This window comes from Gracilinanus agilis, chromosome 3 (genome assembly GCF_016433145.1).
Source record: "Gracilinanus agilis isolate LMUSP501 chromosome 3, AgileGrace, whole genome shotgun sequence".
Taxonomy (NCBI): domain Eukaryota; kingdom Metazoa; phylum Chordata; class Mammalia; order Didelphimorphia; family Didelphidae; genus Gracilinanus; species Gracilinanus agilis.
Window position 1 is genome coordinate 24167371 of NC_058132.1, and position 25611 is coordinate 24192981.

The following is a 25611-nucleotide window of genomic DNA, read 5'->3' on the forward strand; positions in this document are numbered from 1 at the left end:
ATCATGATCCTAATTTTATAGATGAGGCAATTAAGGCAGTTTGAAGGCCACATGACTGGTAATATCTGAACTAGAGAGCCTTGAGTCAAAATCAAATTTTCTTGATTCTTATTCAAAGACCTTCCTCAATGGCCACCACCAATAGTCATGACTAAAGGAACTGGAGCATCTATTGGCCAGCCAACCAGTAGTTTCATTTGCCTTAGAAATGGATACCTGTATAGTAGATAGCTCCTTTTGGAAATCAAAGGCTTGACTGGAGACTTAGATATGGCCAAACCCTGGATTTTGTCTCCGCTTCACCTCATAGCAATGTCCCAATTTTATGATGTCCCTTGGCATACTATTGCAGCACTGAGGACAGCCCTTGTTATCTTACTGTTTTGTTACATCTTTAAAAAGCAAGAATGTAAAAATGATTTTGGAGTGACTAGAGAAACAACTTGATTAACAAGTACAAAATGGAGTTATATGACTAAAATTCTCTGGAGACTGTATATTAATTTGTAATTATTCATTAGTAAAAGTTGGAGTAAGAGAGATAGTAACAGAATCACCTGACCTTGCCTTACTAATCTGAATTTGCCCTGCTTGTCTCTATTTACTAACCCAAAGTGGCTGCACCAAGAGAAGTCCCCAGCCCAAGAGAGATTATTGCTACCTTCACCCTCTCTTAAATCTCCTAGTGATGTCACTCCTCTTGAGTCTCTCTGGTTGGACAGACTTGACCTCAGTTTAGGTCAGAGGCCAGTCTTCAGAGAGCAGGAGTCATAAGGGACAAGGAGCCCACCTCTTCTGTGATGCGAGATGCAGGAGCCACAAGGCCTCTGGTCCCTCCATTGTACGCATGCACACGCAATCAGAGGGTGGGACTGATACAGAACAAAATGGGTTTTCAAAAGGAATAAGGGGTACAATTTATATTAAATTCACTAGAGTTCCCAGAGTATTCATAAATACAGAATCTGCCTCAAATTGTGCAGAAGGCCAAAAGAAAAAGAATCATGAAAGAACGTGAAAAATCTCCTGTTTAGTTTTTCTAGAAATATGAAAATCTCTTTCCACATTCCGTAGAAAAGCTGCTTGGAAAGGGGGTGGACTTAGGGTAGAGACAGAAGGAAAAAGGAATTTTTATTAGATAAATGGATTCAGTGTGAAAGTCTAAAGTTTAACAAAACATAGTCCCTATCTAGATAAGGGGGAAGAAACCAGCATTTAAGCTCCTGCTATACTTCAGGCACTTTGCTAAGTGCTTTTATCTCATTTGATCTGCACAGTTCTGTGAGGTAGAGGTGCTATTTTTGATCCCCATTTTACAATTGAGATAGAGGTTAAGTGACTTATCCCAGGTCACACAGCTAGAAAGTGTTTGAGACCAGATTTGAACCCAGGACCTCCTGCCTCCAGGTCTGATTCTCAATCCACTGAGTCACCTGTTCTATTTCTTCTGTTCCTTAGTTCTCTGGCTCAAGGTCTATTGGCACTGGCAGTTCAAAGCCTGCTTTCCCCATTATGGCAGTTCAGATCTGTGCTGTGTTGTGTTGTGCTGTGCTGGTGCTTCTGCATGTTTTTGGTTCTAAAGGGCTGTGGCCATGCTGGCAGTTGAGGCCAGTTTAAACTTCTGAGCCAGGATATCTGCAGCTGTGGACACAGAGAAGAGAGAATGAGGTACAGAGGTGGATTTTCTTTTAAGTAAACCCATGTGGTGTTCCTGGGTTTGCTTATGTGGCCTCCCTGCTGGTAGGCAGCATGAGAGGTAAAGGTGCTGAGGGAGCTTAGGGTCAGTGAGTATCTATTAGTTTTTTTGAGAGAACAGTTCACCTTCCTTTGCATTCTGGGTGACCTAGATCATCTAAACAGCTGAAGCTGGCCTGACCTTTGGTGCATAATCCTGTTGGGGAGATGTTTGAAAGGTTCGGGGTTTGGAGAATGTGTCTAGTCCTTTTAGCTTTGGCCTTTATATTCTGGGTCTGCAGAAGGGAGGCCTTTGGGCCCAGTTTCTGCTCTCTCACATCCTTTCTGGGGCTTTCACAGCTCTGGATGAGGCTCTCGTGCCTTTTCAGAGTGGGGTGATGCCTGGGGAGTTCTGTTCAGTGCCCTCCTGGTCTGAATTCTGCAAAGTCAGGGTCCAAGTTTGGCTCTCTGGTCTTGTTTCAGGTTGGGAGGCTATTACTCTGCTGGGTCAGAGCTTCTAAACTCCTCATTCCTCTCTGGTCTAGGATGCTGAGCTCTGCTACCTTCAAGGTTCAGAGCCACATGGCTAGTTTCCTTCCTGGAAGTTGTTCCTAGGGCCACTGGTCATAGCTGCTTCTCTCCCTCTTTGATCTGTGACTCAACACTAACCAGTGGGCAAGAGAACTACTGGATAACATGGCTCCCATTCCTGCACCCAGCCCTTGCTCCAAGATCACCTTTCTTCTGCCAGGCCCTGGGTGCTGGAATGCTTCCGGCTGAACTCCTGGATAACTGTAGTATTGGCAGACTTGTGTCCATCTCCCTAAGCTGCCCTGGGTTAGATAAATGACTCACTTTGACTTCTTGTCTTGACCAGTCAGAGTTCAGGTCGGGGGCTTTTCTCTCTGTTGAGGAGATATAGAGGGGGAGAGTTAGATTCTCTGGCCTCTTCTCATGACTCCATCTTGGCTCTGCCCCTCTCAGGGCTGCCCAGTGCTGGACTTTCTCATTACTGGCTTTAGAGCCTGCCTGATTTGGATTTTGCCCAGTCTTTGGTGCTAATAGAGACTTCACCTGGAAAGCTCCCAGGCAGCTCTGTCTGCTTGACCTTGGAGGCAGACCCAGAGTCTTTGGTTCAGACAAGGAGTGCAGTGCTGGACCACACATGGCCTGATGCTGCTCCCTGACGAGCTGAGCTGCTGTGGCCACAGCTTGGGGAAGGCTTGGAATGAGCTCCAGAGCTGTTTGGTTCAGGCAGCGAGTATATTGCCACCTCCACGAGGCCATAGTGAGGCTCTACAGCCATAGTCCTGGGAAAAATTCTGTCTGGGCTGGCGTTGAGTGCTGCAGATCTCATGCAGGGAAGGCAGGATTAGCCCCAGAGCCCCTGAGCTCCTGTCCTGTTTGCCCTTGACCTGTGGCCCCCATCTTATTTATTCTAGGATCTCCATAGCACTCTGGGAGGAGGGAGTTGGGGGAAGGATGCTCTTCTCTGGCAATTCCTGCTCTGTGTGGGGAATCGGGGAGTCATTCTTCTCATCTCTCGGCCCAGTGGAATGTTTGTGGAGACTCTGCAGTTATCTGTGTCCCAGGTTGGAACAATCTCCCCCAATCTTTCCCCCTCAACAACTGATCTTTCAGGAATAATTGTACAGAAAATAGAAGCAAGTCTGTGTATCAGTGATGGGAAATCAGTGTCATGGGTTTCTATAAAAATAGTGTTGGGAGTTTTACTTTCCCAGGCCTTTCAAGTATCCTTGAGAACGACAAGTGACCTGCCAGCAGGGATGGGACTCTTCCTTCACCTTTTTGTGCCCCGGACTAGTGTGTTTCTCAGTTATTGGCAGATGGGCTTGGGAAGCTTTCAGCAGTTGCAGCAATGAGCCATTTGAATGGCACATCAGTCAGAAGAGCTCACAAAGCCTATTGGTTGTTGTCCTATTCCTTATAAAAAGGAATGACCTTTTAATATAGTGGAACCAATGGAGGAAATAGAAGAAAAGGCTGGATTTTTACCAAATTTGGCCCATCCACCAGAGGAGGGCAGACCATTTTTTGCTGACTACAATGCCAGTTTCAACAAAAACCCAGTACATTTGCAGTAAGGCTGATTAAAGAAACCATCATGGTAGCTACATCTGCTGGGTAGTTGCCCATGGTGGTCTATACTGGATTTAGACCAGAAACCCTATTCTGCCTGATCAGGTTATCACTAGTTAGAAAAAGGCTGACTTATCACCTCAAGAGTTAGCTATGTCAGAATTTGTCCTTGCTGTTTCTTGAGCTGCTGACATAACAGAGGAGGAACATTTTACAAGGTTGGAGTCATATAGGGTTTTGATTGTGAAGATGTCTGGTATATAGCCTCCATTTCGGTTTTCTCTTGCATGTTTAAGCATATCACTCATTTTATTGATCTTATTCTCAACTAAGAATGATGTCAGGGTCTCTAAGAGCATGTCTACCACAGAGGCAATATAAAATGTATATATTTATTTTGTTTGTGCAAATTAATGCTATGTCTATTAATAAGGTTTTTTTCTCCTTTAATTTGAAGCTTATATACACAGTGGGAAATAAACTAATTTAACATTCAACCTGGTTAAGTTCATCATAGTTAGAAACTTGGTGAAATTAAATGCTTGTATAAGCATTGATAATTCAGAAGGGCTTTTACCCATAAAAGGAGCTATCCTCAACTTTTTTTAGTATGAAAAAAATCACCTTAATTTCTAACTTCCCTTCCCACTTTCTTCTTTCCATAATATTCCCTTATAAAAAAGATTAAAAAAGAAAAATAATAGTCCAGCAGCCAATCCATTGACTGAGTCTAACAATATATGCATTCCAAAAATTGCCTCCAGCCTCTTCTATGAAGGGAGGGAGGTACATTTTCTCAGCTCCTTTCTGCGGCTATGCTTAGATTGGCATTGCTGCCACTGTGCATATTATTTTGCTGGTTCTAATGCTTTCACTCTTAATTCTTTTTAGGTTTCTCTGAATTCTTTTTTTTCATAATGCAGCAATAATATTCCATTATGGTCATGGACTATAATATATTGAGGCATTTCCTACTTATTGTATTGGTGCACTATTACTTACAGGTGCTCTAAAAAGGAGCATTTGGAGTAAAGGGAAGCAGAGAGAAGAACCTAGGGAAATTTGAAAAATTGATGACCGACGACATTAGATTAACCATTTAAATTTAAGCCCTTAGAGTTTAAAATTTTATAATTTTCCAACAGCTGTTTTGCCATTAGATGAAAAATGAGTCTTTTTAGATGAAATATAAACATGATTTGTCTGAAATAGTTTTAGAGACTCACAAATGAAAGGCATGTTAGTATAAGCAGATCTATTTATCTACTTTAACTTTAGTTAAGTACCTGATAAAGAAATGTACTGGGTCCCTTCCTTCTCAGTTGAATAACCCTCCAGTGACTTTTACTAATGGAATGTGAAATCATGGTCATTTAAATAGGATTGTTATCCACAAATAGCAATTCTACTTTAGGTTGTAATAAGAGTTGTCTAAGAGGCATAGGAGCTTATATTGTAGAGCAGTGGGTACCTTCCTATTGAAGAGCAAAAGAAATAAAAAACTCAAAAGCAGAATTTTGTATAGAAACAATTCGTTCAAGATTTATTTTTATAAGGAAATTGGTTTTGTTTCTGCTGTTTCTTCCTTACATTTGTAAAGTTCTCTTTGACTTTTTAAAGTGCTTTCATAGCTTTTATGTGGTTGTAAGAATTGTATAGTTTACATAGTATTTTCTTTATTCATGTCTTTTCTCATTGTTTTCTGAATTAGTCAGTAAACAAATCATAAACTACTTTGTGAACAGTTATATTAAAGTTTTGATTGGATTAAATTGTGAAATGGGATTAGCTTGAGTCTGTGAACAGTATGTCAAATATGAGGGGATTGTTTTATGATTGTACCTCAAGTACAATACCTCATGGAATATAACCTTTGAAAGTAAATTTAATTTCACAAATTAATTTTAAGTTGATTTTAATTTCACTAATAAAATTAAATTGGAAAAATAGCATAGAGAATTCTGTGGCTCAGGATAAGCTGAAGTTACCGAGAGAAGTAAAGGGCAACACATTTTTTGGGAGGTTGTTTCTTTATCTCTATTGTGAAGGGAAAAGAGACTCAAAGAGGGTCTAAGACTCAGTAGTTCCCAAACTTTTTTGGCCTACCGCCCCCTTTCCAGAAAAAATATTACTTAGCGCCCTGGAAATTATGAAACTATTTATTGAACTCAGAATAGAATGTAATACAAAAAAAGTGTGGCCATCACCGCCCCCCTGGATCGCTGTAGCACCAACCAGGGGGCGGTAGCGCCCACTTTTGGAATCACTGGACCCTCTTTTTGGCATGGTTGGGATGATGAGAGGTGAAAATCAAGGGAAGGTAGAGAGCTTAATTCTCATTTTCCTTCTGTTTCAGAGACAATGAGAATGATTTTTACACAGGAAATGATAGACTAGAAATGCTAACTAGGAATTGGTACCCAAGAAAACTGAAGAAAGGAATAGTAAGAGATCCCCTAATGGCTTCAGTGTTTCTAAGTAGAATGGGCTTCTTAAAAGTTGGTAGGATCTTCCCCCATTCAAGGTCTCCCTCCTCAGAGGTCTTTTTAGAGACTGGTTTGCCACATACAGTGCCGGGTCTTTTTCTGTAAGGGCTAGATTTGATAGCACCTGAGGTCCCTTCAAAACTTCTATAGTCTGGCTTGAGAGCTCTATGTCTAAATGAGACTACATGCTCCAAAGTTACCAATGATCTTTTAGCTGACAACTGATTTGACTTGACTTCCCTGAAGGACTTGCCATAGTTGAGTTTACTCTTCTTCCTACCTTTCTCTGGTTTTGTGACATGATTCTCTCTTGGTTCTCTTCCTACATATAGCACACTGCTCCTCAGTCTTTTGAAAGAATAAACCTTGTCTGTCATCAATGTCATGACAACTTACTGGCATGGTGTCCCTTAGATATATATCTTGTTTTCTCTTCTCTTTTTTTTCTCTGTACTCTCTCTCAGTGCCCCAGTAGGCATCCTGCCCTCTATAAAGTGAGGTTGGTCATCCTCATTACCCTGACCTATACTTCAAAGCACATGGACATTGCTGGAATGGCTGCAGAACAAGAATGATCCTTAGAGAACCCCCAAAGAAAGCATGATCCCTGTCACTTGGACCATGCCATATTTTCCCTGGGACCCTATTGCCATACTTCGGTCTCTTTGATATCCAAAGAACCAGAAATAATTGAGGGAAAATGAGGACCAGGTTATAGAAAGGAAGGAAATTAGGAAGGATTCTAATGACCATCTTAAACCCAGGAATGGTCTGAGGAAAGTGATTTGGGCACTGAAAGCATCACCTGAGTGTGAGCTCTTAGTCACTTCACTGTTGACCCTGGACAAGACACTCTGTGAACCTCATTTGCTCATCTGTAAAATAGAAATAACATGCCCTTTAGTAGCTTCCTCTTAGTAGTTTATGAAGATTCAATGATGGGATGTATAGAAAGCACTGGGCAAAATGTCCAGCCTCCTAATCATGCCTCATATTAGGATGCTGATGAATTAGGACACTTGGGTCCCAAAGGCAGAGAAATAGGGATCTTCTTCCAAATATTCTCTTTTTTCAGTTAAGGAAATCTAAAAGTCAAAAAAGTTCAAGCTATTTTTCCACCATCCCAAAGAGGTTAATAGAGCTGGGATTTTATTTCTAAATCAAGGGTAAACTCCTTCTATAACACAATGTCAATGACTGTTCTTAGTTTCATGTTAGGCTCTTAATGCTGAGGTGATGACTTGGACTGACTCTAAATGGTTTCCTCATATCTTTGATCTTCTGATTGTTTTTCTCCATTCTTTGCCCCTTATTCCTTTGCTTGTTTTGTTCAGTTGCTTCATGTCAGACTCCTCATGACTCAATTTGGAGGTTTCTTGGCAAAGAAACTGAATTGGTTGGCCATTGCCTTCTCCAGCTATTCTTAAAGATGAAGAACTGAGGCAGAGTAAAGTGACTTCACCAGGGTCACATAGCTAGTAAATATCTGAGCCCAGATTTGAGCTCAGGAAAATGTCTCCCTGACTGCAGGCCCACTGTGTCACCTAGCTGTCTTCACTTCTTTGTTAGCAGTATTCTCATCTAGAGTTTGGAACACTTCCCATTCAACACTGACTACCTGATATTCTTCATTCTCTGAGCTTATCTTACAAAACATCAGCCTCATTCCCACCTTACTGGCTTTCCTTTGCCTTTGCTCATTGGCTCCACAGATAGTCAGTCCTGGTTTGATGATACTCAGTACAATGTGGCTCTTGCATCTGGGTATGATGTACATTTGCATTATCCCACTCCCAATTTCCTTTCTCCCAGTTCTGATAACTGGGGACATTCAAACTTTCTATCAATCTCTTTCAGACTTGGAGCCTCGGACTAAAAACAAAGAGGCAACTCCAAAGGAGATCAGAATAGGTGAAGAATCATCCCCATTGGTGAAAGTTGAAAGACTCAAAGGGGCTGACTTTTGCTCTTCTCCACTTGGGGAATATGGGGAAAGTGAGAGCCTGGTAAAGCAGCAGCCAGTAAAGCAGGAGAGTGAGGTAAGAAAAATGATTAAACATCAGAAGATGCCAACTGGAAAGAAATGTTATAAATGTAAAGAATGTGGGAAATCCTTCAGTCATGGCTCAGACTTGGTTAAGCACCAGAGGATTCACCCAGGAAACAAACCTTATAAATGTAATGAATGTGGGAAAACCTTCTCTCGATTTGCAAAGCTTACTCAGCACCAGAAGATCCATGCTAAAGTGAAGGTTTATAAATGTAATGAATGTGGGAAAACCTTCTCTCGATTTGCAAAGCTTACTCAGCATCAGAAGATCCATGCTAAAGTGAAGGTTTATAAATGTAATGAATGCGGGAAAACCTTCTCTCGATTTGCAAAGCTTACTCAGCATCAGAAGATCCATGCTAAAGTGAAGGTTTATAAATGTAATGAATGTGGGAAAACATTTACTCAAAACTCAGTCCTTCTTCTTCATCAAAGGATGCATACTGGAGAGAAGCCATATAAATGTGATGAATGTGGGAAAGCCTTCATTTACAATTCAGGCCTTGTCAAGCATCAGAAGATTCATACCGGAGAGAAGCCTTTTAAATGTAATGAATGTGGGAAAGCCTTCACTCAGAGCTCAGATGTTGTTAGGCACCAGAGAATCCATACTGGAGAGAAGCCTTATAAATGTGATGAGTGTGGGAGAGCCTTCAGTCAAAGCTCAGATGTTGTTAAGCACCAGAGGATCCACAGTGGAGAGAAACCTTATCAGTGTAAGGAATGTGGGAAAGCCTTTATTCGGAGTTCAAGTCTTACTGCACATCAAATGATTCACACTGGAGACAAGCCTTATAAATGTAATGAGTGTGGGAAAGGCTTCCCTCAGTTCTCAAAGCTTACTCAACATCAGAAGATCCATACTAGAGTGAAAGTTTATAAATGCAAGGAATGTGGAAAAACCTTTCCTCAAAACACAAGCCTGGTTTTACATCAACAGATTCATAAAAGAGAGAAGCCTTATAAATGTGATGAATGTGGGAAAGACTTCACTCAAAGATCCCACCTTACCCAACATTTGAATACACATACTGGAGAGAAGCCTCATAAATGTAAAGAATGTGGGAAAGGCTTCAGTCATGGTTCAAACCTTATTAAGCACCGAAGGATTCATACAGGAGGGAAACCATATAAATGTAATGAATGTGGGAAAGCCTTCAGTCAGAGCTCAGCCCTTGTCAAACACCAGAGGATCCATACTGGAGAGAAGCCTTATAAATGCAATGACTGTGGGAAAGCTTTCAGGCAGAGTTCAAATCTTATTTCACATCAAATGATTCATACTGGAGAAAAGCCTCATAAATGTAATGAATGTGGGAAAAGTTTCAGTCATATCTCAGACCTTGTTAGGCACCAGAGGATCCATACTGGTGAGAAGCCTTATAAATGTAAGGAATGTGGGAAAGCCTTCAGTCAGAGCTCAGTCCTTGTTAAACACCAGAGGATCCACAGTGGGGACAAGCCTTATAAATGTAATGATTGTGGGAGAGCCTTTATTCTGAGCTCAAGTCTTATTGCTCATCAAATGGTTCATACTGGAGAGAAGCCTTATAAATGTAATGAATGTGGGAAAGGCTTCATTGAGAGTTCAGCTCTTATTGTACATCAGAGGATTCACACTGGGGAGAAGCCTTATACCTGTAATGAGTGTGGGAAAGCCTTCACTAGGAACTTAAACTTAATTGTACATCAGATGGTTCATACTGGAGAGAAACCATATTCATGTAATGAATGTGGGAAATCCTTTAGTCATGGCTCAGGCCTTGTTAAGCACCAGAGGATTCATACTGGAGAGAATCCTTATAAATGTAATGTGTGTGGGAAAGCTTTTAAACAGAGCTCAAACCTTATTCGACATCAAAAGATTCATACTGGAGAGAAGCCTTATAATTGTAAGGAATGTGGGAAAGCCTTCACTCAGAGGTTCCACTTAAAAAAACATCTGAATACACATACTGGAGAGAAGCCTTATAAATGTAAGGAATGTGGTAAAGGCTTCAATCATGACTCAAACCTTATTAAGCATAGAAAGGTCCATTCTGGAGGAAAACCATATAAATGTAATGAATGTGGGAAAGCATTCAAAAGGTTCTCAGGTGTTTTCCAGCACCAGCGTATTCATACTAGAGAAAAGTCTTATAAATGTAAGGAATGTGGGAAAGCATTTACTCAGAAGTCAGTCCTTCTTAGACATCAGAAGACTCACACTGGAGAAACACATTAACATCATAATGAAATCCTTTATTCCGATCAGCTCCTAATATATATCTAAGGATGCATACTGGAACAAAGTCTTTTGAGTAGAATCAATGTATAAAACCTTGAGTTAGTATTTTCCAGCTTACTGAACACCAAATGATTCATACTTCACAGAACTCTTAGCAAATGAAAGTGGTCAAGCCTTCATTCATAGTTCCAGATCTTGTTAAAAACTAAATTATTGGGGGTAGTTAGGCAGCACAGTGGATAGAGCACCAGACCTGGAGTCAGGAGAACCCAGGTTCAGATTTTCTTAGCTGTATAACCCTGAGCAAGTCATTTAATCCCTATTGTCTAGCCCTTGCTATTCTTCTTACTTAAGATTAATTCTAAGACAAAAGATAAATGTTTTTTTTAAAAAGGCTAAAGGATACATACTGCTTCGAAGCCATATATATCATCATAGTAAATGTGGGACATTTTCTGTGTCATTCCCCATCAGAGAAATCTTACTAGTTAGTACACTTAAAAAAGCCAAGAAGAAAGGGATAGCATTCAACTCCTTACACTTTGGTCACCATCAGATAGTTCATACTGAAAAGAAGCCAAATGCTGAGAGCTAACATTTCTCTATGGCCTTTAAGGTTTACAAAGCACCTTCCATAGCTAGCTTATCTCATTGGATCCTCACAATAACCTTGTAAGTTAGGGAGTAGTTGTTAGTATTGCAAGTTTCCAGATGAGAAACCTGAGTGACTTGCCTAGAGTCACATTATCTGAGTCTAGATTTGAGCCCATTTTTTCCTAAGATCAGATTAATCTATTGGGCCACATTTCAGATATACTGAGTAAGGCAAGTCTGGTATAGTAGGCCAGTCCAGTCTTTAAAATTATAATCATCATGAACAAGTGAAAACTAGATTGAGCTGACTTTGACAGTCCCTCCTCACAGGGAGCCTGTACAGTAATGAATGAATATACCAGATGTAGAAGAGTGCTGGTTCAGGGTGGATTGAAGGGTCCAGAAGTCTTAAGGGTTCAGTTTTCAGGCCAATGGGAAGGCCCAGTGGTCCTGACATGCATCTGGGTATTGATTCCCCCCTCCCCCCCAACTGCCTACCACCCTCAGTAATTGGGGAGTTTGAATCAGAGTCCAAGTGCAGGTAGGGAGCTGAATTCTCTCTGAACAGAAGGGGATGAGGTTTCAGGCCTTGCCAGTAGAAAGAGGATGAGGTTTTAGGCCTTGCCAGTAGAAAGAAGTTGGAAGGAGCCTTTGGCAAAAAGATAGGGATAGGATTTGGTTTTCAGGAAAGAGTAAAGTGGGTCCTGGTCATCAGTGATACTAAGGGCTTCTTGGTCCAATCAGATAGTCTCCTGGGCTGTTTGTATGCAGAAAGAAAATCAGGACTTCTTCTGGAGCAACTTCACAGAAATGTAACAAATGTCTCAAACCTTTCCCACATAAAAACCTTACTTAACATAAAGTTGTTGGGAAAGGGTAATTAAGCACTTATGAAGAGTCTGTTATGTATCAAGTAGTGGGCTAAGTACTGGTCAAAGATACTCTCTTTGGATCCTCATAACAATCCTTCAAAGTAGGTAATAATATGGTCCTCTTTTTACATTTGAGGAAACTGAGGCAAATAGAGACTTACCCAACATCACAAAGCTAGAAATGTGTGAGGTCAGATTTGAACTGAGTTCATCACTCCCTGCCAGTGCTCTATCCATTGGGCTACCAACTTCTTCTCAATCAGAGAAATCCCAATGGAGATTAAAACTACCTGTCATTTAGTCTAGCTGTGTATTTCCATATTAAATATTTTTCCTGCAAGTAACATATTATTTTATCTTTCTTGAACCATTATATAATTAATTTTCTTTTAATGAGATAATTGAAAACATTTTGCTTTAGGGTAATTACTCAATTTGGCTGTAGACATTTTCTTATTTTGTCAAAAGAAAATGAAATCACATTTAACCTTCCATTGCTATGGAATCCAAGTCCTTACATTGATCTGAGTGATTGTTTTCCCAAATAGCAAATGGGGAGGTAGGGTTGTGAGTTCAAGGGTCAGAATGGAAAAGGTTGCAGGCAGGCTAAAGGCCTAGAAATGCTAAATTATTGCCTTTATGGACCCCTCTGAGCCAATATCCCCTGTCTTCTATGGGGTCTCACCCATCTCCCTCATTTCCTGAGACCAAGCTACCTCTCAACAACACAATCTCCCCCCCAATCCCCCTGTCCCCTGGTATTTAGAGCTTCTTGGGCCTAATGTCTATAAGGTAGTATCCATTGCAATCTGAAGAGGCCCTAAACATTTTTAGCTTATATTAATCAGTTACACTGATTGCCTTTGTCCATGTCCCAACCCATTGGGGCCTATGCCACTGAGGCCTATGGTATATTCAGCTCCCACTGTCCCTGGTGTTCACTCTACTGCCCACTCTCATCAGGGCACTACCTCCTGCCAACTGTGGTCCCTGGGTCCCCTGCCTCTGTCCACTGCCACTGTGGCTGCTTTGGAGTTCTGAGCATTGTAGCTGATGTTGTCAATGACTCTCTGATCCCCTCCTAATGCTTTCCTGACCACCTGTGCTGAGGCAGGAATACTGCAGAGAGCACTGTCTGAATGCTGAGGCCCAGCAATGCCCTCCTGGGCCAGAATGGTTCTGCCTACTGCACCCCTGACAAGGCCTCTGATACCCAATGCTAGTGCCCCAGAGCAAGATGTTACTGCCCTGGTGGCTCTTCAACTGTGATAGCTGATCAGTAGTCCCAAATTCTGTGTTTCTAGAGGGGCCTGGGGTCAAGGCCTCAGTATCCCTCCAGCCAGGTAACCTTCCTGCTCCACTTCCAACTATCAGCCCCTCAGTGGATCTCATCTTCTCTCATTACACTGGGGTTCCTTGAGGAGGAACTGCTTATTTATTTTCTTTCTTTGCATACCTAGTGCTTAGCACACTGCCTGGCACAGAACAACTATTCACTAAATGTTTATTTATTCGACTTATCCCCCAATCTCTTGTGCTAAACAGTTTCAAATAGGCCATTGATCAAGGTCTTAAAATACAGCCTCAACATATCAATGTCTGTTCAATGAGAAATGGGTTTACCTGGGGGGCCTTGAGATCACTATCAATCCCCCAAATAAAATATGATGCCAGTTTAATACACAAGGCTTGACATGTGTCTGGGATTGCTGAAAGAATCACATAAAAAATCGGACTTACCAGAACTCATTTGCTTATCCATTGCATGGAAAAAATATTCAACATGGATATAGTTACTGAGAATACCACTCAGTTGTGGCAATTGCCTTCTTCATCTCCATAGAGAGGTGACTCATGTAGATGAATAATGTCACCTAATAGGCCAAACATATCCAAAATAAATCAAAAAGAGCTTTTAATGGACCAACTTGTTTATATTAGTTCATTTTGTGGCAGGAAAAGCAAGAAACTAAGAATGGCTTCCCATTGGAGAATGGCTAAAATCAATTGCCATATGTGAATGTAACCAATATTATTGTGTCATAAGAAATAGCAAAATGGAATCTTTTAAAGAAAAATAGGAAGACTTCTGTGACTGATGGAGAAAAAAGTCAATGAAGCTAGGAGATCCATTTATATAATGCTAGCATCCTTCAGAGAAACAACTTTGGCAGACTTTCAAACTGATCAGTGCAGTGATAAACCACCAATCCAGAAGAATGAAGAATACACTATTCAGATCTTAGCAGAGAGGTGATGAACATATGGTTCAGAAAGAGGCCTATGTTTTTGGTTGTGGCCAATGTGGGAATTGATTTTGCCTATGTATTTAGCTATCTAATTAAGACTTTGTTTTCTGTATAAAAAACAAAGGATGTTTGTGCTCTGATATGCAACATTTATTTCAATATAATTTATTGTCCTATAGTGGTATTGCTCTGAATTCAAATTCAGACAATGAACCACACTGCCAAAGAAGGCATTCTTTATTTTATTACTTTAAAAAATGTATTTCAATTCACTGTCTTGGTCTTGATGGGGTAGCACTACTAATCATGTATACTGAAAAGATTTCATTTCTTGAAAAAAAGTGAATATGGATGCCTTTAAAATGGACAGCATTTGTATTTTGAAATTATTGTATTTGTGAAACGTGTAATAAAATTTAAAGATGTGATAAAATATATATTAGTAAATATTTTTTAAGCACCTACTATGTGCCAGGCACTGTGCTAAGTGCTGAAGATACAGAGAGAAGTAAAAGATGGTCCTTGTCTTCAATGAGCTAATTTAGATCTTACAATAAAAATAAAATGAAAGCCAGGCTTGATGACTCGTAACTACGTTCCCTGCTCTTGTGGTGGGCTGTGGCTGGGGCATTGTTGGAGTTCTAGGCCTCAATAGAGCTAACACTTGTCTGGTGTATACACTTTTAAGTCCAGCACAAACAAGATGAGCCCCACAGAGCAGAGGGCTTCCTAAGGAGGGATAAACCAGCCTAGCTTGGCAAAATGAAGCAAATTCAGTCTTTGTTGCCAATTAATATTCAGATCTCACCCATGAGGACTTCATACTGGGCAAGATAAGGAGACCTAGTTTCAAAATAAAGATATTAAAATCAAAATCAAAATACAAATAGAAATGAAAAAGAATGTCCCAGTGGAACTCCTGAGTTTGAATTCCATCTCTCTTGCATGTACTAGCTATGTGCCAGTAGGGAAATTCCTTCACCTCTAATGCTTTTTTCTCATCTGTAAAGTGGGATTGGTGGATTAGGTTGCAAGTCAAGCACTAGGAAAGAACTAGAATAACAGAATACCTTGTGGTCTCAGACTACCTAAAAGGAAGCCAATAGCCATTGTTACAGCCTCTGCCTTATTCCCCAGGTCAGTTTCCATTCTTTTGAAGTAGACTTATATGGATATTCCTTTAAGTTTCCAGTTCTTTGCCACCATAAAAAGAGCAGCTAGAAATATTTTTGTACAAGTAGGTCCTTTCCTCCTATCTTTAATCCCTTTGGAATACAGACCTACTAGTAATATTGCTGGATCAATTTCCCATCCTATTGATATCACTGTCACCCCACTCTCCCTCAAATCTTCAATCTTTTCTGATGTACCGACTCTTCTGATGCTTATATTACTCACTCTTGTTGTCCCCATCCTTAAAGTCAGTGTCTCTTGAACCTGCTATTCTAACTAGCTATCTCCTATCTTTCCTACTTCTGGATATCTGGAAGAATGGTAGCACCAACAACAGTGAAAATTTAGAAAGAAGGGGGAGAGTTTGAAGAAAAGATAATAAAGTTTGAGTTCAAGTTTGGACATGTTGAGGTTAAGAGGTCTATGGTACATCCAATTCAGCATGTCCAATGGGCAATTAGAGAGGTGAGAATATAGGGCTGAACAAATAAATCTGAGAATCATTGACATAGGGGTGATTAGTTAGTGGGATCTAGCCTTGAATTCAGTGAACCCAAGGTAAGACCAGTCAGGACTGACCATCTCACATAAAAGGGCAAGAGAAGGGAGGTGAAAGCAAACTCTGGGACAAAGTTCCAGTTCAAAAACTGAAGATAGTAAAATGATTATTTTTTAAAATACCCCAAAGATAAACAATTATTGCCATACAAGCTGTGATCAGAGACTCCAAGGAAAATATGGATTTTTCTCAAAGATAACATGGATACCTAGAAAAAATGAAAAAAATTTCTTGAGGAAAGAATTAGAAGGCAAATAAATTGCCTCAAGGGGAATGTAGTAAATCAGATTTAAGAAGTGGAATCCCTGACTAGAATGGACCAAATAGAAATCAGTGATCCCATGACAGTAAAAAAAATTAGAACAAAAATTTCAAAACTACAATAATAGGAGAAAATGTAAGATGTGCTAGCAAAAGCAGTTGATTTGGAAATTAAGTCAAAGAGAGATTGAGCCACTGGATTCCCTGAAAACCAAGATTAAGAAAATAAGCCTGGGCAATGTTAAAAACTCATAAATAAAAAGCTGCCCTAATCTATTAAAGAGGGCAGAAAGAACATAAAAGGAATTTACCAACTGACTCCTAGAAGAATGCAAAAAAGGAAAAGCTATATGGCAAGCCTCCTCATCTTGTTAAAGGTGTTCAGCACCTACTGTGCTGAAACCAAGCCAATTTCAGATAGTGCAAATCTGTAAGCATCTTTAGCAAAGGAAATTGTGTCTAATCCTATGAACCCTGGAAATGAAAAAACTTTCCTCATCCTCTTAGCATTGGGTACCAGATTGCCTGGGATATAGGATGGGTGATCTGTGCTCTGAATGGTAACTGTTGCTGCCACTCCTTTCTATTTGGGAGAGCTAAAAAGAAAGCTCCTCCGGACTGGTCTCTGCATATAACTTGTATCAGTTGCACAAAATGGAACGGCATGGTTTTTCCAAGCTGATTTGGAGATCTGTTAAGTGGTGTTATTTGGTAACCAGTTCATTTACTTCACTCCCACTGAATGGATCTCCAAGTCCATCTGGAAAAATGCCATTCATCTACTACTTTTTTTTTTACACTTATATTGTATGACTTTCTTTCTTTTTTTTCTTTTTTTAATTTTTTTTAAACCCTCACCTTCGTCTTGGAGTCAATACTTTGTATTGGCTTCAAGGCAGAAGAGTGGTAAGGGTAGGCAATGGGGGTCAAGTGACTTGCCCAGGGTCACACAACTGGGAAGTGTCTGAGGTCAGATTTGAACCTAGGACTTCCTGTCTCTAGGCCTGGTTCTCAATACACTGAACTACCCAGCTTCCCCCTGGATGATTCTTTTTTAAATCCATAAGACTTTTATGTTAAGATCAACTTATCTTTTTCTTACATTATGATATTGGAAGTTGTTGTATTGGTCTTCTCATAATGGAATAATATCTAGAGTGTGTCTCCTTTGTAGCATTAATGGACTTGATCCTCCAAATGAGAGTCCTGTGATTGATTCATTAATTTGGGCAATTATTTATTATAAATTTCTGTCTGGATAAACAAGAGACTGCCTCTCCTTAGTGACTACCATAAATATTTAAATGTGGACACTCTGCTTTGCCAAAGAGTCCATTTGGGTTTGGCAAGCAGGACCACTGGCTGAGTAGTTGGAAAATGTTAACAGAAAGCATAGTTTGAGCACAGTAAAAATTCTACTGGGGCAGGAATATTTGGAAAGAATCTAAAATGTAAGATTTGTTGTTGTTGAGTTGTGTTTGACACTTGGTGACCCCATTCAGGATTTTCTTGGCAGAGATAACTGGAGTGGTTTGCCATTTCCTTCTCTAGCTTATTTCATTGTTACAAATCAGGTAACTGAGGTTAAGTGACTTGCCCCGGATCACCTAGCTAGTCAGTGTTTGAGGCAAGATTTGAACCCAGAAAGCTGGATCTTCCTGTCCATGGACTACCCCCAAATGTTAGACTATGTTTTCTTGGGTGATCTATTGAAATCTAAATCTTACTGCTACTAGCTCATTCAATTGGCCTTCTTCATCTTTGTTGTTTTTTAAGCTTGTATCACAGAGTTTTTGCTGGGGCATTTGATTGGAAGCTCTTGGAGGGCAGGAACTGTTTTTTGTCTCTTTTTGTATCCTTGTACTTAGCACAGTGCCTGGCACATAGTCAGGGCTTACTACATGTCTGTTGATTGGCCAGGTGGATTCAGCCCTAGTCAGTTGCCTTCAGACCCCTTCTTTGGGGACATGAGGCAGCATTCCCTTTGTGATATTGGAAATTTGGGAGTCTTTGAACTAATTTTGAAGTCCTGGATCTAAACTTCCTGTGGAAGTTTAGGGGTCTTCAAACTACGTGATTCCATGCTTGTGTAATCATGTAGACAGGAAGAGTAATAACATAGAGAAAATTATAAAGATTGAGGACTGGGTTGGTACTTCCTCTTTTCTGACTTGGGAGCAGGAGCCCGGATGGGAGGAGGAGGCAACAGGATGAGACTTTCAAAACTAACTCTTTAACAGGCACGTGGCTTTATTATAAGTATCACCTCATGCAGATACAGCCCTAGCAGGGAGGTGCTATGATGATGTCCATTTTACAGTTGAGGAAACTAAGACAGACAGGGATTTAAGAAATTTGCCCTGAGTATCAGAAGGTAGTGTCTACAACTGATTTGAACTCGGGCCTTCTGATTCTAGTCTCAGCTCTTTATCCATTGAATCATCCAGCTTTTCTTCATCTATCTTAAGTACAGGAAGACCCATCTGAGAGCAAACTCCTACTTCTGCCTCCTGAAGGGATTAGAGTAGGATTCACTTTTTTTTTTTAAAGCCCTTACTTTCCATCTTAGAATCCATACTGTGTGTTGGTTCTAAGGCAGAAGAGTGGTAAGGACTAGGCAATGGGGGTGAAGTGACTTGCCCAGGGTCACTCAGCTAGTCAGTGTTTGAGGCAGGATTGAACCCAGGACCTCCTGTCTTTAGGCCTGGCTCTCAAACCACTGAGCCACCCAGCTGTCCCCTAGGATTCACTTTAAGAGAAATACCTTCTTCTATTCAAAAGGAAGCACCCAAACTGCCCGGCATTATCACCCCCCTCCCCCCCCCCCCCATCAACCCTTATCTTTTGTCTTAGTAATAACTGATAAGAAAGGCAAGGTCTAGCTCAGGGGTCGGCAACATATGGCTCTTGAGCCATATCTGGCTCTTTGGAGGGCCAGATATGGCTCTTTCTGCAGGAGCCATAAAGTCCATTTTTTTTCAGGCGCTGTTACAGGAGCGCACTGGGAGCACTGTATGGCTCTTACGAAATTACATTTTAAAAAATGTGGCGTTTATGGCTCTCACGGCCAAAAAGGTTGCCGACCCCTGGTCTAGGCAAACAAGGTTAAGTGATTTGCCCAGGGTTACACAGCTAGGAAGTGTCTGAGACCTTATTTGAACCCAGATCCTTCCTACTCCCATTTCCTTTTGATTAAATCCATACTAGAAACTCCATTGATTCTCTAGGAGTGTGGCCCCTAGGAATGGAAGTGACTTCGTTGCTTGTTGTTTTTTTTTTTTTAATACATATTTCTCAGCTTTAATAACACCTTTATGGAAATTTACCATTTATTAGATTATAAAGAATCCAAAAGCAAAAAATAAGAGAAAAATATTTAATGTATCGTTTATAGACCACAATACTGTAAGACTTTAATCTTTCCTGTGTGTTTTACTGATTTGTTGATGGTCATAAAGTTAATAATAACAGTTGACATTGATGTAGTGCTTAGAAATATGTAAATCTCTAGGTGGAATACTGTTTGGAGTGCTCGACCTAGATTCAGGAAGCTCTTGAGTTCAAATCATGCCTCAAAGATTTTCTAGTTGTGTGACTCCAGGCCAACCCCCCAAATTTTCTCTGTCTTAATTTTCCTAGCTTTAAAATGAGGAAGTTGAATTTATGACTTTTCAATTCCCTTCGATTCCTAAAATGGCACCAAATTCTTGTTAAAGTAGGCAATAATTTATGGTATCTTTTTCTTGTTTGAGATTCCTACAAATGTGACTCAAATGAAGTTTGGTGGAGCAGTGGAAAGAGAGCTGGGCCTGGAGTCAGGAAAACTTGGGTACAAATCCTGCCTCAGACACTTCCTAGTTGTTTGACCTTGGGCAAGTCACTTAACCCATGCTTGCCTCAATTTCCTCAGTTGCAAAATGAGGATGACAATAACACTTGCCTCCCTGAAGGTGCTTTATAAATGCTTGTTCCCTTCTCCCTCCTTTCACTATCAACATTCCCTCCCCTCCCCCCATTGTCAAGAAGAAGTACATGCTGTTCAGTCTTCAACCCGCCCTCAAATCTTACTATACACCAAATGATTCATGCTGAAGGACAAGCCCTGTGAGTGTAATGAACCTTGGACAGTCTTCCCTCAGAACTCAAACTGACACTATTCATAATACAAAGAAGCCTTATAAATGTGCTGAATGTGGAAAGGCCTTGTCCTAGTCCATGGAGAGAGCTGACATTGCCTTCTCTTTGTGCCTAATTTCTGGTTTAGAGAGGTTGAAGAAGTTGTGGGAAGCAGAAAATATCTAATCTTCCATTTTGTTGCTCATGTGCCCAGGAATGTGTCTTCTTATCTAGAATTAGGTTGGCCTTTTGAGTATGCTTTTCCCACATTCATGACATCTATAAAGTTTCTCTCTAGAATATGCCCCCTGATGTGTGATCAGTTGGAACTTTCAATGGAATGCTTACCCATTTCTTATGACTTGTACAACACTTCTCTGTAGTATGAGTCCTCCAGTGCTTAACAAGTCATGAGCTCTGAATGAAGGCTTTCCCACATTCATGACATGAATAAATAATAATAATAATCTATTTTACTAATAACTTCAATGTTGAATAAGGCTTGAATTGAGTGAATCCTTGCCCTATACTCACTACATTTATAAGGCTTTCCAAAAATATGGATTTTCTGATACATAGTAATTTTTGAGCATTTATTCACACATGTGTATATATATGTATGTTTCCATTTTGAATCTCCTATGTTGATTCATTTCTCTCACCTCACTTTCCTGTTTTACCTGCAAACTCATTTTCAGACTCTTTACTTTTACACATTCCCCAAAAATGGAGTAGCAAAATTCTCTTTTTGTCTTTTAATTTCAGTTTGGATTCCATGGGATGATTCTTCTTCTGGAATATTCTCTTGTGGAGTTGACTCCATGATTTCAGTCCTAGTCTGAAAGTCATTAACAGAAAATATGAACATCTCCTATTTTATGAGCTTTGAGAAAGTAAGCTAGAGAGGAGCAAGGTCATTATCTTTTTAAAAATATTTTTTTTCTCAATTACATGAAAAAATAATTTTTAACCTTCATTCTTTCTTCCTCTTCCTTCTGCCTCTCCTTCCTCCCTAAGATGGCAAGCAATCTGACATAAATTTTACATGTGTGATAGTGTAAAACATCTTGCCATATTAGTAATCCTGTGAAAGAGAACTCAAATGAATGAAAAAAAAGTAAATGAATAAAGTGAAATATAGTACATGTTAGTCTGCATTCACACTTCATCAGTTCTTTTTCTGGAGGCTAATGATGATTTTCATCCTGAGTCCTTGAGGATTTTCTTGGATTACTGTATTTCCAAGAATATCCAAGTCATTTACAGTTGGTCATCATATAGTATTACTGTTACTGTGTACAACATTCTGGTTCTATTCACTTCACTTTGCTTCAGTTCATGTAGGTCTTTCCAGGTTTTTCTTAAATTATCCTTTTCATCATTTCTTAAAGCACAGTAGTTAGTATCCCATTACAACCTCAACTTGTTCAGCCCTTCCCCAATTGATGGATGTCCCTTCAGTTTCTAATTCTTTGCCATCACAAAAAGAGCTGCTAAAAATATTTTTGTACCAATAGGTCCTTTTCCTCTATTTTTTATCCCTTTGGCATACAGACCTAGTAGAGCATATTGCTGGATCAACGGGTATGTATAATTTAAAGCCCTTTGGGCATAGCTCCAAATAGTTCTCCAGAGTGGTTGGATCAGTTCACAACTCTAGTAACTGCATTTATGTGCTCGGTCATAATCTTGAGCACTCAGATATGGCCTGACTGAACATAGTAGTTAAGCAAGGGAGAAGCATGAAGACATAAGCACAGAGAGTGAGTGGGACCATCTGGGAATACTGGAATATGAAGTGGTGTTCATAACAAGAGATCAGAAGTTCACTCCTCTGACATTTGGCTCATGACTGGTAGAAAGACTAGATTACCTCCATGCCCCCCTCCCTCTTTTTTAAGTCACTGGAATAAGTGTCAAATCATTCTGGAAAAGAAGAATAAGCTATTGAAGCATTTTTTAAAGCATAGAAGAGAATAGAAAAAAGTCCTGATGGAAATACAGCCAAGCAGGCTAGTTTTGATGGGCACATATGAATTCAGTAACAAAACAAGTTCCTCAGATCTCTGAATACCTGTTCAAAATCTCTGAATAGTATTCAAAATAACCATTTTTATCAGGTCTGATTTCCCAGCCGGTTAATGTTTGTATACCATTGGCTACCTACTCCACTGCTTCCTGGAAGGCAAGGAAGGTTAAATTTCATGTCTCTCTCAAAGGCTTCCCAGAACCCTTAAAGGGGTTTGGGCTAGTGAGACTTTGCCATTGGTTCCAGCCCCGACTGATGACATTTCCCAAAGTGTTGCAAGTGGTCTCCCTTTACCTCTATCATTTAACCACTAATCGTTAGATTTGCTTACAAAGAAATACTTGAACAAGGAGTAATCATATACAAAATCTACTCTTCCCACATGTAGGAGGCATAATCCCCCTCTCCCTATTATCACCTTAGTCCCTACAAAGGGAAAGGGGATTAAATTCATAATTTAGCTCAGTTCCCATAGATTGGTCTGAGTTCTAAGTCTAAAGCCTGTCTCTCGCTCAAGTCCCAGGTACCCTGACTTCTCAACTTTCTTGTCAGGCTGGATGGCTGCATCACTCTGCCTGCAGTCAAGACTGTAATGCTAACATTGCTCAGATTCTGGAGTCTCTGGGTATAACTTCTAACACCTGGAATTCAGAAAAATAATAACAGAGAAGTAGCAGGCTCATTTCTTGGATCAGGAGTTAAAGAGGCACCAGGGGAAGGAATGACCTTCCTAGGAATTCTCATTGGTTTAGTTGATGGGGTCTGAGCTTGGAGCTGACACTAAGAGCATAGCCAAAACCAACCAAAGGAAGCTCCTCCTAATTTTGTGGGGCCTTAGAGGTCATCTAGTCTGATCTGTTCCTAATTGAGAGAGAAGTAATGCTGAGAGTCTGCAGTGAAGTAGACAGGGATATGAAGTTGGGAGTAAAGCTAAGATTCATAGGTTAATGGTTTAGATTTGTTATGGTCCTTAGGAATCATCTATTCACTCCCTTTTGTTTTACCAATGGGGAAAGTTGGTGTCTGGGAAGGGGACAGGAATTCCCCCCTTTGTCCCATAGGGAGTAAGTTGCAGAGCTGGCATTCTTTATCTCGTCTTGACTCCCAAATCTCAGGCTCTTTCCAGTGTGCTGTTCCTGGCTTCCAGTAAAGTAGAAATCAGCTCTGATTTAAGGAAGAGAACACTTACTTTGACATCATGTACACTAAAATTGAATTAAGCAAGCGGCACACATTAGGGTATTATGAGTTGGAAGCTGGTCACTGACATTGAAAGAGGGAAAGAACCCACAGTAGCCATCCATGTACCTGCATCTGAACAATCGTCCCCTCAAATGGCCGTACAATACGCTGATCCACCCTCCCCCATGACCCAAGGCAGCCTGTCGTCTTCTAGGAAGACTCTTACTGTGAGTCTTAGTCCTTATTCCTGACATACAACCTCCCTTTATCCCTGGCGATCTGCTCCCTTCAACCTTTGCCTCCCAGTTCTGCCCTGTGGGGCCAAGTAGAATCTGATTCAGAGAATCTGAGAACCTTAGAGCTGAAGGAGACTTCAAGGCCATCCTTTATCACACTAGGAATCCTCATTATGGGAGTCCTGGCAAGTGGTCATGATCCCACCAGCTCTTAATGCCCAGATGCCACGCTACATTGAAACACAATAGAGCAGAAAGAATCTCTTAAGAGTTGGACAGAAGAAGAGAGAAATCTTCTTCTATTATCAGAAACGGGTGCTTAGGGAGATGGAGGACTCCAGGGACTGTCGGGCTGAGCAGTTCTCCCTGGGAATCATACCTATGAGGAGAGAGTTCAAAGGGGGCATAAAAGTCCAGTTTTTATTTCTGACACATGAGTGACTCCTTCATAGCAATCATCTGCATCCCAACAAAGGTCTTGGATCTTGGCATGTTTCTTCCACCTGCACCAATCAGAAAGTATTTATTAAGCCATCACTAAGGTTCTCTTCTCACCTGGACTTAAACAGCAGACCTTCTGACTGGTGTCCCTGAATCTAGGCTCTGCCTTCTCATATTTCCCTTCCATAGAGCTTCCAAATTCATAAAATACTGGCCTTAGCTGACCATATCAGTCTCCTTCTCAAGAACCTCCATGGGCTGCCTTTGCCATTTAGGATCAACAAACAAAGCCACTTTTGATTTGATCATCATGTTTATAAGGTTGGTGAGGAGCCCACAACCATGATGTGTTAAGTTAGATTTCACTCTTGCCAGGCAATGTGGTAAAAAAGAAAATGTCAAAAGATAAACTAAATTTATTCATTATCTCAACAAATGGGAACTTTTGAGTGAAACAAGAATAAAAATATATTTAATGCATACATGCATAACTAAACTACATCAGAGGTGGTTGATTTTTCTCTCCATTATGAATGAATCCTCTGATTGTGTGTATGTGTGAAAGAAGAGACAAAAGAAGATTCAGACTTGCTTTACATTTCTGTGTATTTTCTCAGGTATGCACACTCCAGCTCTTCCTTCTCCTGGCAGGTAGGCTCAGATCCCATCTAGATGTATGTTGTAGGGTCTGGTGAGAATTGATGCCTTAAAGGACCTAATTTTCCTGCCTGGCAAGACCCTCAGGCTCTGATGCACTGCCACAAAACTCTTGACTTACCTCTGCACTTTGACCGTCAGAACCACGTCCCCATTCTTCATGAATGGGTAGACCTTTTGGACAACCAGATACTTGCTTATTGGGGGCAAATGGGCTAAAGCCTTTCCATCCTTCCTGTAGCTAACTTTTACCTCTGGCTGAGGTGGGACTGTCTTGGCTCAGAGTGAGCACTTACTAAATTTCTCCCACAGTTTCATTCCTAAAGCCTTATAAGGTTTGAACTGACACAGAAGGTATTTCCTATACTCGTTACATGTAAAAAGTTTCTAGGATGAATCAGCTGCTGTTGCATAAAGTATGAGGGGAAACTGAATTCTTTTTAGCTATGAAGTTATGACTCCTCTGATGGTTCATTATGTGAGAAGGCTTCTTAAACTTAAATTCCTATTTGACACATATATATTAAATTTACATTTATGAGTTTATTATGATTTTTAAAAAATCTGACAGGGAAGCTGGTTGGATACTGCCTAGCTGTGTGAACCTGGATAAGTAACTTGACCCCCATCACCTAATTCTTATCACTCTTAGCTTTGGATATATATATATATATATATATATATATATATATATATATAGAGAGA

General features: G+C 40.3%; 1 protein-coding gene across 1 annotated transcript in view; it reads left to right on the forward strand.

The window, feature by feature from the left end:
• The window catches only part of LOC123240863, a 143278-nt gene that overhangs the window by 82183 nt on the left and 35484 nt on the right, over positions 1–25611 (forward strand). The window contains exons 10-11 of the mRNA XM_044668576.1: positions 8676–9184; positions 9269–10529. Coding sequence (XP_044524511.1) covers positions 8676–9184; positions 9269–10529 — 1770 coding nt within the window. The remainder of the gene's footprint in view (positions 1–8675; positions 9185–9268; positions 10530–25611) is intronic.